The 14,791-nt window shown below is 41.1% G+C and overlaps 1 protein-coding gene across 2 annotated transcripts in view; it reads right to left on the bottom strand.

Annotated features, from left to right (window-relative positions):
* Positions 1–14,791, bottom strand: part of myo10 (myosin X) — a 165,075-nt gene that overhangs the window by 111,166 nt on the left and 39,118 nt on the right. For both annotated transcript variants that reach the window (XM_061920715.1, XM_061920716.1), the window contains exon 2: positions 6,637–6,735. In XM_061920715.1, coding sequence (XP_061776699.1) covers positions 6,637–6,735 — 99 coding nt within the window. The remainder of the gene's footprint in view (positions 1–6,636; positions 6,736–14,791) is intronic.

The following is a 14,791-nucleotide window of genomic DNA, read 5'->3' as shown; positions in this document are numbered from 1 at the left end:
AGGTAACATCTTCATCTTCAAAAGCAGCAGCTGCTCTTTGAATCACCGTTCAATTATGACAGGGGCGGACACAGTCTGTTTGAAATGGTGCACTTGAGAACTTATACATGTAATCTTTCGAGTAGGGTTGTACGGTATACCTGGATAAGTATTGTACCGCGATACTAATGAATCATTCGGTACTATACCGCTTCTGAAAAGTACCGGTCCCCTGTGTTACCTTAAGCCTCCTCAAACAACTTAAAAAACTTACATCAACGTTGTATATGCACATCATTTTAAGCATTACCGGGATGTTGTATTACATTTATTTAAGTGCACATGGCAAAATTCTCCCTACGTACAGTAACAAAAAAGTCTATGTTTGCTAAAAATGGCAAACCTGAAAAAGACGAATCTTTTTTGTACAAATGAGAAATATCAACCTTATCTTTTTTAAAGGCCTACTGAAACCATGCAGTCTGATAGTTTATATATCAATGATGAAATATTAACATTAAAACACTTGCAACGGCCTTTTTAGTTTACTAAATTGCAATTTTAAATTTTCCGGGAGTTTCTTGTTGAGAACGTCGCGGAATGATGACGTTTACGCGTGACGTCACGAACTGTAAGGAAATATTAGCGCTGCGCACACACAGAGCTGGGGCGGTATAGCTCGGTTGGTAGAGTGGCCGTGCCAGCAACTTGAGGGTTCCAGGTTCGATCCCCGCTTCGGCCATCCTAGTCACTGCCTTTGTGTCCTTAGACATCTATGTTGATGAATCTTTTGCAATTTGTTCATTTAATAATGGAGACTATAAAGAACAATGCTGTTGGTGGAAAGCGGTGGATTCTAGCTGTCTTTAGCACCGAGACCCAGCCGGCGTTTCTTTGTTTGTTATGAAAGCAGAGCGGTCAAGCGTACATGTTTTCTCTACGTCAACCAGCATGTTTTTGGATGGGGAAATTGTGATATATATCTTACAGAAGACATCCGTGGATTATTCGTTGTTCTGCAGCAGCTGTGAGCTTGGCTCCTCGGCTTCTCTCTGAGACACAGTGCGTTCAACGCAGCCATCCGACCTCGAGGTATGTGTTTACAATCTTTACTTTACAATCTTTAAAATCTCCCTAAAACACTATTAAAACAATAAGCAGATAAGGGATCTTTCAGAATTATCCTAGTACATGTGTCTAATTACATCTGAAACTTCCACACTGCCGTCGCCCGGAGCTGTCGCTTTTTTTTTTTTTTTTTCCTAGTCCGTCGCTATCAATATCCTTGAACATGAATCTTTCACCCTCGCTCAAATTATTGGGGAAATTGTCGCTTTCTCAATCAGAATCGCTCGCGCTGCTGGCGTCCATGATTGTAATCAATGGGTGGATGTGAGGAGTCCGACAATCTGTGATGTCACGCGCACTACTTCCGGGAAAGACAGGGCTTTTTAAAGAGTGACCAAAAGTTGCGAACTTTATCGTTGATTTTCTCTACTAAATCCTTTCAGCAAAAATATGGCAATATCGCGAAATGATCAGTATGACACATAGAATGGACCTGCTATCCCCGTTTAAATAAGAAAATCTCGTTTCAGTAGGCCTTTAACCCTGTAAGACCCGGACATAGAAATAAACGAATGATGATCTACTGGTTATAGAAGCTGAGTGAGTACAAAGAGAAGGTGAAAGGCTGGAGCAGACAACCATCATCAGTCGAGAGAGAGTCAGGATCAACGTGACTTGGTGGTGAAAATGTGGAAATTTGAGACAAACTATGGCGACTGCACTGAGTGGCACAAAATGTTACTACGGATGGAAAGGCTTAGGAGGACAATGCTCAAGGATACGATCACAACGAAAGACAAACCCCTTACAACGACTAACAAACCTTGCAGTGGCACAAACTTTTTTCCACCTTCCCAAAATCTACTGAAATGGTCCCCGGCCAGCTACACCGAACAGACAATTGTTCTCCGAGTAAGCCACTATAATATTGATCATGACATATGCAGCACGGTGGAGCAGGGGTTAGAGCATTTGCCTCACAAAACAAAGGTTTTGAGTAGTCCTGAGTACAATCCCGGGCTCGGGATCTTTCTTTGTGGAGTTTGCATGTACTCCCTGTGACTGCGTGGGTTCCCTCCAGGTACTAAGGCTTCCTCCCACTTCCAAAGACATGCACCTGGGGATAGGTTGATTGGCAACTCTAACTTGGCCCTAGTGTGTGAATGTGAGTGTGAATGTTGTCTGTCTATCTGTATTGGCCCTGCGATGAGGTGACGATTTGTCCAGGGTGTACTCCGCCTCCCACCCGAATGCAGCTGAGCGAGGCTCCAGGGACCCCCCGCGACCCCAAAAGGGACAAGCGGTAGGAAATGGAAGGATGGATGGAGACATGCAGCACATCACGCTTGTTATTACAACTATATACGCTGTCCAGCTAGCGCTGTTTAAACAAAACACGAAATGTGGGTAGAGCTGAACGATATATCGAGTTTGTACGATTTATCAATATATTTTTAAACAAGATATGAATTAGGAAAATATCGTAATATAGATTTTATTTATTTCACGTTAAAATGACCAAATGCCGCTTATTTGTTGTGTTCCTTGTTCAACCCCTCTCCCCTCCACGGGCTACTAAACTCCCCCAATTCCTCCTTCCAAGACGTGCTTGCATGTGTAAGAACATCCATGATTGGTTGGTTGTTTACTATGATGAGTCACGATTGGTTGAGATTTGGCCAATCAGAGGCAACATAGGGTCGCTAATGGAACCAGGAAGGAAAATCACAATAGACGAGAGAGTTGTAGAATAGAAAAGGGAATTTTCAAGCGGGTGATTTATATATTAAAAAACAACTAGTGAAAGATAGCAGAGGGATTCTCTTCCTTAGATTTTTCCTTTAGCGATGTGGACCACGTTCGGGAAACCCGCAATGCGTCTACTGAGCCACATTTGGATTAATGTATGCATCTGGATAAAACAATGGCCAACATTTGAGTTGTTTACCATGTAAGGCCAAATCAAAACTGCTCTCGACGTGGAAGAAGTGGAATACACATTTAAGAACACACGTGATTGTAGACATGTGATGACTTTTGATGTTTTACAGCAAGACAGTAGCTGACATTTTGTTTATTATTTCTACTCTTTATATTTTGACATTGAATAGTTGAATCATTTTAAAACAAACAAGATCATAGTCAAACTATTAAGTCAAGTCACTTACTTGGCGCTGATCACAGTGTGGTCTGGTAGGACCACAGAACCATTACATCGTCGACTGGGAATTAAAAAGTGCCTGCCTGCAAATTTATTTTTATCTGAGTTTGATACATTTTGTATTATTTACACTGCCATGTTATTTATTTTATGTGAAAATAATATGTTTCTATTGTATTTATACATTCTTTGTTTTTCTATTTTATTTATGGTATATAATTCGGTGCTACTTAAACATTTTCTTTTCTGTGCCGCTAATACCCATCCTGACTAACTGGGTTGATAAAAGTGCAACTGACTGTTTAAATTACATTTGTCATTCAATTCAATGTTATTGAATCTCACTCAAAAATATATATCTTTATATAAATATTGTCACTGTAAAATATATCGAGATAGATGTCGAATATCGAGTTTAAGGAAAAATAAATCGAGATATAACTTTCCGTCCATATCGCCCAATCCTAAATGTGGGTTAATACTTTACAAATATACAGTTCCTCAGTGTTCGTACTTACAATAAAAATGTCGCTACAGCTTGGTTATCATACAGATTTTATTATAAGATATTGTTGGAAAATGGTAAAAAAAATGCTCATGAAAAATTAAAGGGTTGCTCACATCATTTCTTTGTTATGATTCCTTTATTAATCTGGACTCCAAATAATGTTGACAATAGTATAGTTAATCAATAATTTGCAGGACAATATATCGTCTAGCATTATCGCCCCAGGACTATCTCGTATTACCATTTGAGTGGCAGCATAAAACTCAAGTCAACTGTCATGGCTGACTTTACACTAAGCAGTTGTTATGTAACAGCTTGATGTTGGATTGAATCAGGCCCCTTCTACACTAAACTTGCTAAGGTTATCCAGGGTAAATCCCACCGAACCTAATCCTTGTCCACACACACACAATGGTCGTTTAAGACCCCGCCCGCCAGCCCAACACGACCTAGTACGCCTGCGCAGAAATTGCGCACGTCATAGTAGGGCTGGCCGATATATCGATATACTCGATATATCGTGGGTTTGTCTCCGTGCGACATAGAAAATGACTATATCGTGACATTCGAGCATACGTTCTCACGCAGTTGCTTTTAGCTGCGGGCATTACACTGCATGCGTTTCCCACTCTTTCTTGTCTATCCTTCTCACAGACAGCAAGCGCACCTTCTTACATACGTCACACACTGTCACGTCATACGTCACATACGTATACGCCCTCGCGCAGCAGAGAGGCAGCAACATGGGTAACGCTAGCTTTGATGCTAGCAGAGCCGTGCGAGTGGTAATATGAGAGAAAGAAGGTGCGAATCAGGTATCAAATGAAGGAAGAATTAATTCCCAAGAAAAACAGCAGGGGGTCCATCGTCTGGCGGTGGTTTGGCTTCAAGTGGGAATATGTCAAACAGAAAACCGTAATTTGTCAAGAGTGGTGCTAAAGTGTTGCTACAAAAAGTAGCATTATTGCTAATATGTAGCATCATTTGAAAAGTCACCTGCTAGAAAATGAAGAGTACTTACTCCGCATGTCGACATCTCCATTCGGTACCACACGCCCACAAAATCATGCACAAAAGTGCACATTATCTGTTTTAAACTATTGTAGTGGCGTTCTGTACTAAAAGTACACGTTAATCTAGTGTTGTTTTGATATGTCATCTTAGGGACATCATGCACAAAAGTGCACTACTAGCTTTTTTTTAAATGTCTCTGACAATCTTGCACTTTCTGTTTTGGAAATGACATGAATGTGTGTGCCACTGCTTAATAACGGTTTGATGAACACAGTTTTACCACTTACCATTTTATTTGTATAGCACATTTAAACAACATAAATGTTTCCAGAGTGCTGCAAAACAATATTAAAAACAACATTCAAATATCCTCAGCTCCACTAATGACTGGATCAAAAATAAAACCAATACAAAAATAAAAACTAAATATGATTAAAAACTATTTTAAAGGGTAAAACAAATTTTTAAAAAAATAGAAATTAAAAAAATAAATTAAAAATAAAAATAAAAATCAAAGTCAATTTTGGTCAATTAGATAGATAGATAGATAGATAGATAGATAGATAGATAGATAGATAGATAGATAGATAGATAGATAGATAGATAGATAGATAGATAGATAGTACTTTATTGATTCCTTCAGGAGAGTTCCTTTAGGAAAATTAAAATTCCAGCAGCAGTGTACAGAGTTTACATCAATTTAAATAAAAGTAAAAAGTAAATAATGGGGGTTTAAATGGAAACAAAATAGAGAAATATTACAATAAGAATAAAAACTAAAAAGCAACAATGGGAATAACAATATAACAGTAAAATAAGAATATAACAAGACAAAGTAGGCAGTAGTGACCATGTTATGAAAACATATTGCACTGTTATTGTTTTGCATCCCCTGTCATCCTAGTACCCCCCGCCCCCCGCCCCAGAGAGGAGTTGTACAGTCTAATGGCGTGTGGGACAAAGGACTTAGTTGTGATTTCCTTCTCTGCATGAAAGTTTAAAATAAGCATATATTATTGCAGTATGAAGAAGAATGTTTTCATGTAGACACATAGAATCATCATACTGCTGTAATTATATGTATCAAGTGTCAATTCAAGGCTGAGGCAAAACATCGAGATATATATGGTGTATCGCGATATGGCCTAAAATATTGAGATATTAAAAAAAAGTCTTATCCCCCAGCCCTACCTATGAGCCGGAGATTCAAGAAATACACAACGCACTTACCAGTGTAAAAAATTGTCCGAGGAGGGGGACCTTCATCGATATTTTAGTGAGGCTGAAACGGGGCTTAGGCTAAATAATTACTCGTTTAAAGCGTTATCCGGCTAAGTGTAGACATAGCCTCAACAGTTGTTCGATAACAGGTTGATTTTGGATTGAATCAGACATTACCTATTAACATTTTCAATACACATCAAATGACCTTCAACTCACAACACTGGTGTTGTCCCTGTATGACCAAATTAGCACATTGGCATGCTATCCTGAAAAAAACACTATCACAGAGGTGCGAGTGCGCGACCCAGCATGATACTTGACATAGTGTGTGTTCTGACACGGCGTGAAACTATGATGACTTGACATGCTGTTTGGAATCCAAACTTCAAAAGACTCTAGCAAGCCACCTGGGTGGAGCCCGACGCCTTAAAAGGAAACTCTTACACCCCAAGTGTTCTGTTTTTTTTATGAACGGAGTGACTATTTTTGACCTGCGTCGCCTGGTCTTCATCTGGTTGTTTTGGCAACATGCGGATTGAGCGGAATGTCTGCTGCTCTGTGATTGGCTGAAGTGAAGCGTTTGGGTCAAACAATGTTGGTGAACTTCTCAGCAAAAGACAAGCTGGCTTTAGCACCGAATGAGGGAGGAGTACGGTACAAGAAGGAATAGGGGGGTCCTCACCTGGCCGTAGTCCGTGGCGAAGACGACCACACCGCCTGAGCAGGAGGAAACGATGCTTGGAAGATACTGCTCGTCCTCATGAAGCCACACGCGCTCGCCCTGCACACAAAGACCAACGTCATATGCCAGCAAAGACTACAAATACACTTTCATTTTAAATGTGTAGAATATTTTAGTTATAATATATGGATCACAACCAGAACTTTCTATATACCGTATTTTCCGGACCATAGGTAGCACCGGATTTTAAGGCGCACTGCTGATGAGCGTGTCTAGTCAGGTTTTTTTTCATACAAAAATTGCACCGGATTATAGGGCCCATTAAAGGGGTAATATTATATATTGTTTTCTAAATTGAAAACACCTCCTTGTGGTCTACATAACATGTAATTGTGGCTATTTGGTAAAAATGTTGCATAGATTATGTTTTACAGACCATCTTCAAGTCGCTTTCTAACAGTCCCGTCACGATGCGCCGTTTTGTGGGCGGTCTTATTTATGTGGCTCACCTTCGGCAGCGTCTTCTCACCGTCATCTTAGTTGTAGCGGTGTAGCGTGCAAGGACGGGAGTTGAAGAAGTGTCAAAAGATGGAGCTAACTTTTTTAATGACATTCAGACTTCACTTAATATAACAACGGATTAGCATCTCCTCGTCCGTGGCTCACTCGTGTAACAACGCCGGAAATGTGTCTCGTGAAAAAACGTCCGACCGGAATTCTCTAATAACTAAAGTTCTGTGGGTAAAATATGTAAACTCACCACACTGGTAGTTTTTAGCGCTTACATAGCGAGATATAAGTTAGAACTTTACGCTACTTTATATTAGAAATGGCAACCGCAGAAGATGAATGCCCCATAACAAGAAGATAGTGAAAAAGAAGAAGCTTTTCGACTACGGCATCCTCACGGACTACAATGGCGGAAATGCGCAAATTTTCAGCACTTATGCAGATCTTAAATACAGATCAGCAGGTACCAGAAAGTAAGAAAAGTAGGTTTTGCATAATCCTGTGAAACAAAACGCCAGATAATATGTCTGCTAATGGGTGCCATTTTGCCGTCCTTATACACACACACACACACCATAGTAATACTTCTACCTCTGACTACAGTAGCCGTAATGGGCTGACAATCCACCAAGCGGTGCAGCTTTAAAGTCATACTAAAACATTTTGACAGATTTTTGACTGCCGTGTGTAATGTTCTTTATTTTCAATGGACCATTTATAGTTTTGGATTTCGATTGATTGATTGAAACTTTTATCAGTAGATTGCACAGTACAGTACATGTTCCGTACAATTGACCCCTAAATGGTAACACCCGAATAAATTTCTCAACTTGTTTAAGTCTGGAGGTCTACGTTAATCAATTTTTGGTAATTCATGGTGTTGTTTCCTGGTGTCATATTGCGGTCTATACGTAGCTCTTGTGTGACTACCATCTACTGGTCACACTTATCATTAAACCATGCATTTCGAGGTCGGTAAGCACAACCAGAATTATTCCATACATTAGGCGCACAGGGCTATAAGGCGCACTGTCGATTTTTTAGAAAATGTAAGAGTTTTAAGTGCACCGTATAGTTCGAAAAATACGGTACTTCAAATATGTACACAAAATTAAAGTCATCTGAGAGATCTTTGACCGCCCTATCCGTCTGCCTCACAGACTTTGTGGAGAAAACACGCACACACACACCCACGGGGAACAGAATTGTGCTATTTGGGAGTAAAGTCCATCGTGTCTGCCCAGGAGGATGAAGGGGTGTGGAGGGGGGGGGGGGGGGGGGGGGGGGGGGGGGTTGCGGAACTTGATAGCATTATGAAGAGAACCTTGCGCACACAAAGGAAGCGTGGCATTGTCACGTGCACACAAAGATGGCGTGTTCGACCACATGCACATTCCTCATGTGCACGAGCAAGAAGAGCGGCAACAAGAGAAGATGGGTCGGGGGGTCTACCCCTCCCCCCCTCCCCCTGGCACACTTTCTAGATCTCCGCGCGCACACACACGCACCCTTATTCTTTGTCTACAGCATGTGCCCCCTCAGCCCCCCCAGGGGGAATCCAGCCGCAACACACTGTCTTATTGTGTACTCTTAATTCAGTCCTAGCGCAACAACCTAAACCTCTGCAACATGATCTCTCCAAGGTTATCTGTGAAAATAAAAGGGATGTGTCCTCAATTTGCATCAGTACACTTCAAAAAGTACACTGTACAGCAGGGGTCTCAAACTCAATTTACCTGGGGGCCACTGGAGGCGGTATCTGGGCCGCATCAAGTGTTCCACAAGAAAAGCTTTGTTTAAAAAGTTCCAATCTTCTCAGATGTCTTTACTAATTTAAAATAAAAAAGAAATAAGAAAATGCACGGAGAACATCATTTCCGCTTCTTTTTCCTGCAACAGCAGCACGGCTGGGAACAGCCAGGCAGCAGTCTCTTTTTTTTTTTTTGCGCTTGATGTTCATGTCTTTTATTAAGTCATGAATGAACATCATAGCATTTTTAGATGGTAGAAAGTATCGAGATAGCAAGCACAAAATGGCGACTGTTATCCACCATGCTGTTACAGGAAAAAGGAGCGGAAATGACTTTGTGCTGTTGTTGTTGTAAGCGTAGTCATGGAAACCAAAATAAAACAAATTACATCATATAGAAATAAATACAGTGTTCATCGTAGAAGGTAATGCAAATAGCCTGATGCAAATAATTTAAAAAAGAGACACAAATAACGGTGCAATCCTATAATAACTTAGATTTATATCGCGCTTTTCTAAACATTCAAAGCGCTCACAGAGAAGTGGGACTCAATTCACACCTGGTGGTGGTAAGCTACATCAGTAGCCACAGCTGACCTGGGGTTGACTGACGAAAGCCTGGCTGCCAGTTTGCGCCTACGACCCCTCCGACCACCACCTATCATTCATTCATCATTCATTCACCAGTGTGAGCGGCACCGGGGGAAAAGGGTGAAGTATCCTGCCCAAGGACACAACGGCAGCGATTTTTGGATGTCAATAGGTGGGAAGCAAACCTGCAACCCTCAGGTTTCTGGCCGGCCGCTCTACCCACTACGCCATGCCGGCCCTAATAGGTCCAGGTATCGGGGACTGTTATTGCAGATGGACAGGTCTCGCTATGTGACTGCAGACTACATTTAGGCCCAGTTTACACTAAGCCGGATAAGGTTATCCAGGGTAAATCACACCTAACCTTATCTTTGTCCACACACAACAATGCCACCATTTAACACTTCTGATCCCCTCCGTCCGCCGGCGCAACGCGACCTAGTACGCATGCGCGGAAAATGCACACGTCATAGTCATCTCCAGTGTTGTTTGTGTGCAAGTTCTTGAATTTAACTTATCTGAACAATATCCTGTGTTGTGGTGGTATTCAAACTAACTGGAACCCAGTGTGCTGTGGGGCCCTATTGTAGAGAATCACACTTGACCCATCATAAATTATTTAAATCTTTATTAGACACGTAAACAATGTGATAAAGAACATTTTACATCAATCAAACTAGGGAATTAGATATCTGGTCAGGACACTCCTCACTCTTTTACCTTCACCCTCATTGTCCATTTGTTTTTGGTGACTTTATATACTCTGGACCTAGACGTTGAGTCCGCGACATACATGGCGGACAATAACTGATACAGTCTACTTTGCCAGTCCAAAAGCATTCGCTATTTTCTGTAGTTTTTCCTCGTCTTCCCTCGATGGCCAGGTAATACAAAGCACACGCTACCTTTGGTTTTTTTTATCAGATCCACGGGAGCTAGTAGGGATGTGGGAAAAAATCGATTCGAATTTGAATCGAATCGTTTACGTTGTGTGATTCAGAATCGATTCTCCATCCATCCATCCATCCATTTACTACCGCTTATTCCCTTTCGGGGTCGCGGGGGGCGCTGGCGCCTATCTCAGCTAAAATCGATTTTTTTTTTTTTTTTTTTATCAATCCAACAAACCCAGTACACAGCAATACCATAACAATGCAATCCAATTCCAAAACCAAACCTGACCCAGCAACACTCAGGACTGCAATAAACAGAGCAATTGAGAGGAGACACAAACACGACACAGAACAAACCAAAAGTAATGAAACAAAAAATATTATGATCAACAACAGTATCAATATTAATTATAATTTCAGCAAAGCAGTGATTAAAAATCCCTCACTGATATTATCTTTAGACATTTATAAAAATAATAAAAAAGAACAATAGTGTCACAGTGGCTTACACTTGCATCGCATCTCATAAGCTTGACAACACACTGTGTCCAATGTTTTCACAAAGATAAAATAAGTCAGATTTTTTGTTTGTTTAATAGTTAAAACAAATTTACATTATTGCAATCAGTTGATAAAACATTGTCCTTTACAATTATAAAAACTTAAAAAAAAAAAAAAACTACTACTCTGCTAGCATGTCAGCAGACTGGGGTAGATCCTGCTGAAATCCTATGTATTAAATGAATACAGAATAGTTTTGAATCGGAAAAATGTCGTTTTTGAATCGAGAATCGAATCGAATAAAAAAAATCGATTTATTATCGAATCGTGACCCCAAGAATCGATATTGAATCGAATCGTGGGACACCCAAAGATTCACAGCCCTAGGAGCTAGCATTCTCATTGACTCTCCTTGAACAAATGGACAAAGTTTTTCGCTAAGTAGAATCACAGTTGACATTGGTAAGTTCTCTCGCCATCTGAGAAGTGTTGTATCTGAAATAGCTCTAATCGCTTTCTCTTGAGGTATTCATATTCATGTGTGATTTCCAAAAACCTCTGTACATAATAGAAGAAGGAGAAACACGGGCATGTCTGGATGACTCGCCTTCTTATTTCCAGTGGTTAGCTGAGAGTTACCAAACTGCTTTATTTTGAAGCTGGCTGTGCGCGTTCTTTCTGACGTCACTTCCTGCTTGGGGTGCGGTCTTTCTGGCATCATTTCCTCTCCGAACTCAGTTTGTAAACGATCAATGAGTCCATACAAAGCTAAGTGCCGGAGATTCAAGAAATAAACGGCGCACTTAGCCGTGTAAAAATATGTCTGAAGAGGGGGACCTAAAACGCTGGTTTAGTGTGACTGAAACATGGCTAAATAATTATTTGTTTAAAGTGTTAAACGACTTAGTGTAGACATGGCCTTAGTTTCTTACTTTTCTTTTATCCAGCCATGTACACATCACTTGATGTATTTTGTCAGATAGAGACATAAATATGTATATTGTCCCGCTGGGCAGCGACTTAAAAAACTTTTGGAAAGTGTTATAGACGCAGCACGCTGGGACGAATGTCCCTGTGTGAACAATAGAAACGAGGCAGCCTGCCAGGCATGGAAGAAAACTTTCCATGGCAACGCTACAGTAACTTTAACTCACTGAGAAATTGTTTTCTGCTTGCATCAATGTCCCGCCCCCGAGAGCCATATACCCATCTGTGATTGGTAGGTTCGTTCAGTGTTAAGCGCCATTCATTTAAAACTTGCGGGCCACGCTAAAATTAAACTTTCATATTAAGGTGGGGGCCACAACTTTGCGCCCCCTGCGGTACACTGAATGTGTTAAACATTGACCGTGTAGTACTGTCCAAAATCTGTTACAGTCATGACATTGTGCACTTACCTAAACTACCAAAACTGCAATATTGATTTTGTTTTATTTTTAGAAATGGTATTCGTCCCCGCAGGCCAATTTGTTTTTTCAGTTCAACCCACCCAAACATGGGTAGACAGAACAGGAACACTGATGGGTCGCCACAAAAGCAGTGCTCAAACACCAGGGAGAAAAGCGGGTGAAGTGCATTGCCCAAGGACACAACAGCCATGACTGGGATGGCGAACCTACTCAGTGGCCTTGTGGTGGTTAGAGTGTCCGCCCTGAGATCGGTAGGTTGTGAGTTCAAACTAGGGCTGGGCGATACGGCCTTCTTTTAATATCTCAATATTTTTAGGCCATATCGCGATATACGATGTATATTACGATATTTTGCCTTGGCCTTGAATGAAGACTTGATACATATAATCACAGCAGTATGGTGATTCTATGTGTCTACATTAAAACATTCTTCTTCATACTGCATTCATATATGTTACTTTTAAACTTTCATGGAGAGAGGGAAATCCCAACTAAGTCAATTGACCAAAAGTGTATTTATTAAAGTTATTAAGCAGTGGCACAAACATTCATGTCATTTTCAAAACAGAAAGTGCAAGATTGTCAGAGACATTTTAAATGTCAAATAAAAATGAGCTGCATAATAGGAAATCAAATTGTATTCGTCCTTCACTATGTGGTAGGTCATTACGGACGTTATTAAATTCTCTTCATTCTCTAGCGAGTGACTTTTCAAATGATGCTACATATTAGCAGTAATGCTACTTTTTATAGCAACGCTTTTGACCCACTCTTGACAAATTACAGTTGTCTGTTCGACATATTCCCACTTGAAGCCGAACCACCGCCAGACGATGGACCCCCTGCTGTTTTTATTGGGAATTAAGTCTTCCTTCATTTGTTACCAGATTTGCACCTTATTTCTCTCGTATTACGACTCGTACAGCTACGCTAGCATCACAGCTAACGTTACTCAGTCTGCTACCTTTCTGCTGGGCGAGGGCGTATACGTAAGTGACGTATGACGTGACAGTATGTGACGTGTGTAAGTTTGTGCGCCTGCTTGTCTGTGAGAAGGAGAGACAGGAAAGAGTGAGAAGAGCCTGTAGTGTAATGCCCGCAGCTAAAAGCAACTGCGTGAGAACGTACTGTATACTCGAATATTACGATAAAGTCATTTTCTATATAGCACAGAGACAAACCCGCGATATATCGTATATATTGATATATTCCCCAGCCCTAGTTCAAACCCTGGCCAAGTCATATCAAAGACTATATATAAACCTACTCAGTGGCCTAGTGGTTAGAGTGTCCGCCCTGATATCGGTAGGTCGTGAGTTCAAATCCCGGCCGAGTCATACCAAAGACTACAAAAATGGGACCCATTACCTCCCTGCTTGGCACTCAGCATTAAGGGTTGGAATTGGGGGTTAAATCACCAAAAATGATTCCCGGGCGCGGCCAACGCTGCTTCCCACTGCTCCCCTCACCTCCCGACGGGTGATCAAAGGTGATGGGTCAAATGCAGAAAATAATTTTGCCACACCTTGTGTGTGTGTGACAATTATTGGTACTTTAATTGGTACTTTAACTTTAAGGCGGGATTTGAACCAGGAACTCTCAAATTGCTGGACGGAGTCCCTCCCCTTTCGTATGCAGCCAATAATGTCAGTGGACTATTGAGAGTGGCAAGTCTCCATCACTGACAGGCACTGGAGATGACTGTACATACTTTTCAGGATGAACACACTTATGTACTTAAAAAATTAAGTGTACGTACACAAGTGCACTAATTGAGACACAGTGTGAGTGTGCTCATGCGAGTAGATGACCGTGAGAACATTCCAGTGCAGAGGTGTCAAACATACGGCCTGAGGGCCGGGTCAGTCCCGTGGACTGGTTTTATCCGGCCCGCGGGATGAGTTTGCCTAGTATGAAAATTAATCTGAAAATTTTTAATGAAAGAAACTGCTGTTTTAAATGTGTCCACTGGATGTTGCAATAACAATTTTGTAGATGATGCTACATATTGACAAAACTTATAAAATTACATAAATAACATAGTCTAATTAGATTTTTTATATAATCGTTTTGTTCTTGATAGATTGAACATTAACACCAATGACTGATAAACATTATCACAATTTATTCAGAAAATATAAATACCTTGGGGAGGAACCCCTGCCCCAAGTGGAGGAGTTCAAGTACCTAGGAGTATTGTTCACGAGTAATAGAAGAGTGAATCGTGAGATCGACAGGCGGATTGGTGCGGCGTCTTCAGTAATGCGGACGCTGTATCGATCCGTTGTGGTGAAGAAGGAGCTGAGCCTGAAGGCAAATCTCTCAGTTTACCAGTCGATCTACGTTCCCATCATCACCTGTGATCATGAGCTTTGGGTTAGACTGAAAGGATAAGATCACGGGTACAAGCGGCTGAAACGAGTTTCCTCCGCCGGGTGGCGGGTCTCTCCCGTAGAGAAAGGGTGAGAAGCTCTGTCATGAGGGAGGAACTCAGAGTAAAG

Source organism: Nerophis ophidion, linkage group LG14 (genome assembly GCF_033978795.1).
Source record: "Nerophis ophidion isolate RoL-2023_Sa linkage group LG14, RoL_Noph_v1.0, whole genome shotgun sequence".
NCBI classification, from domain to species: Eukaryota; Metazoa; Chordata; class Actinopteri; order Syngnathiformes; family Syngnathidae; genus Nerophis; species Nerophis ophidion.
The sequence above is the reverse complement of the archived record's forward strand: the minus strand, read 5'-3'. Positions and strand labels throughout refer to the sequence as shown.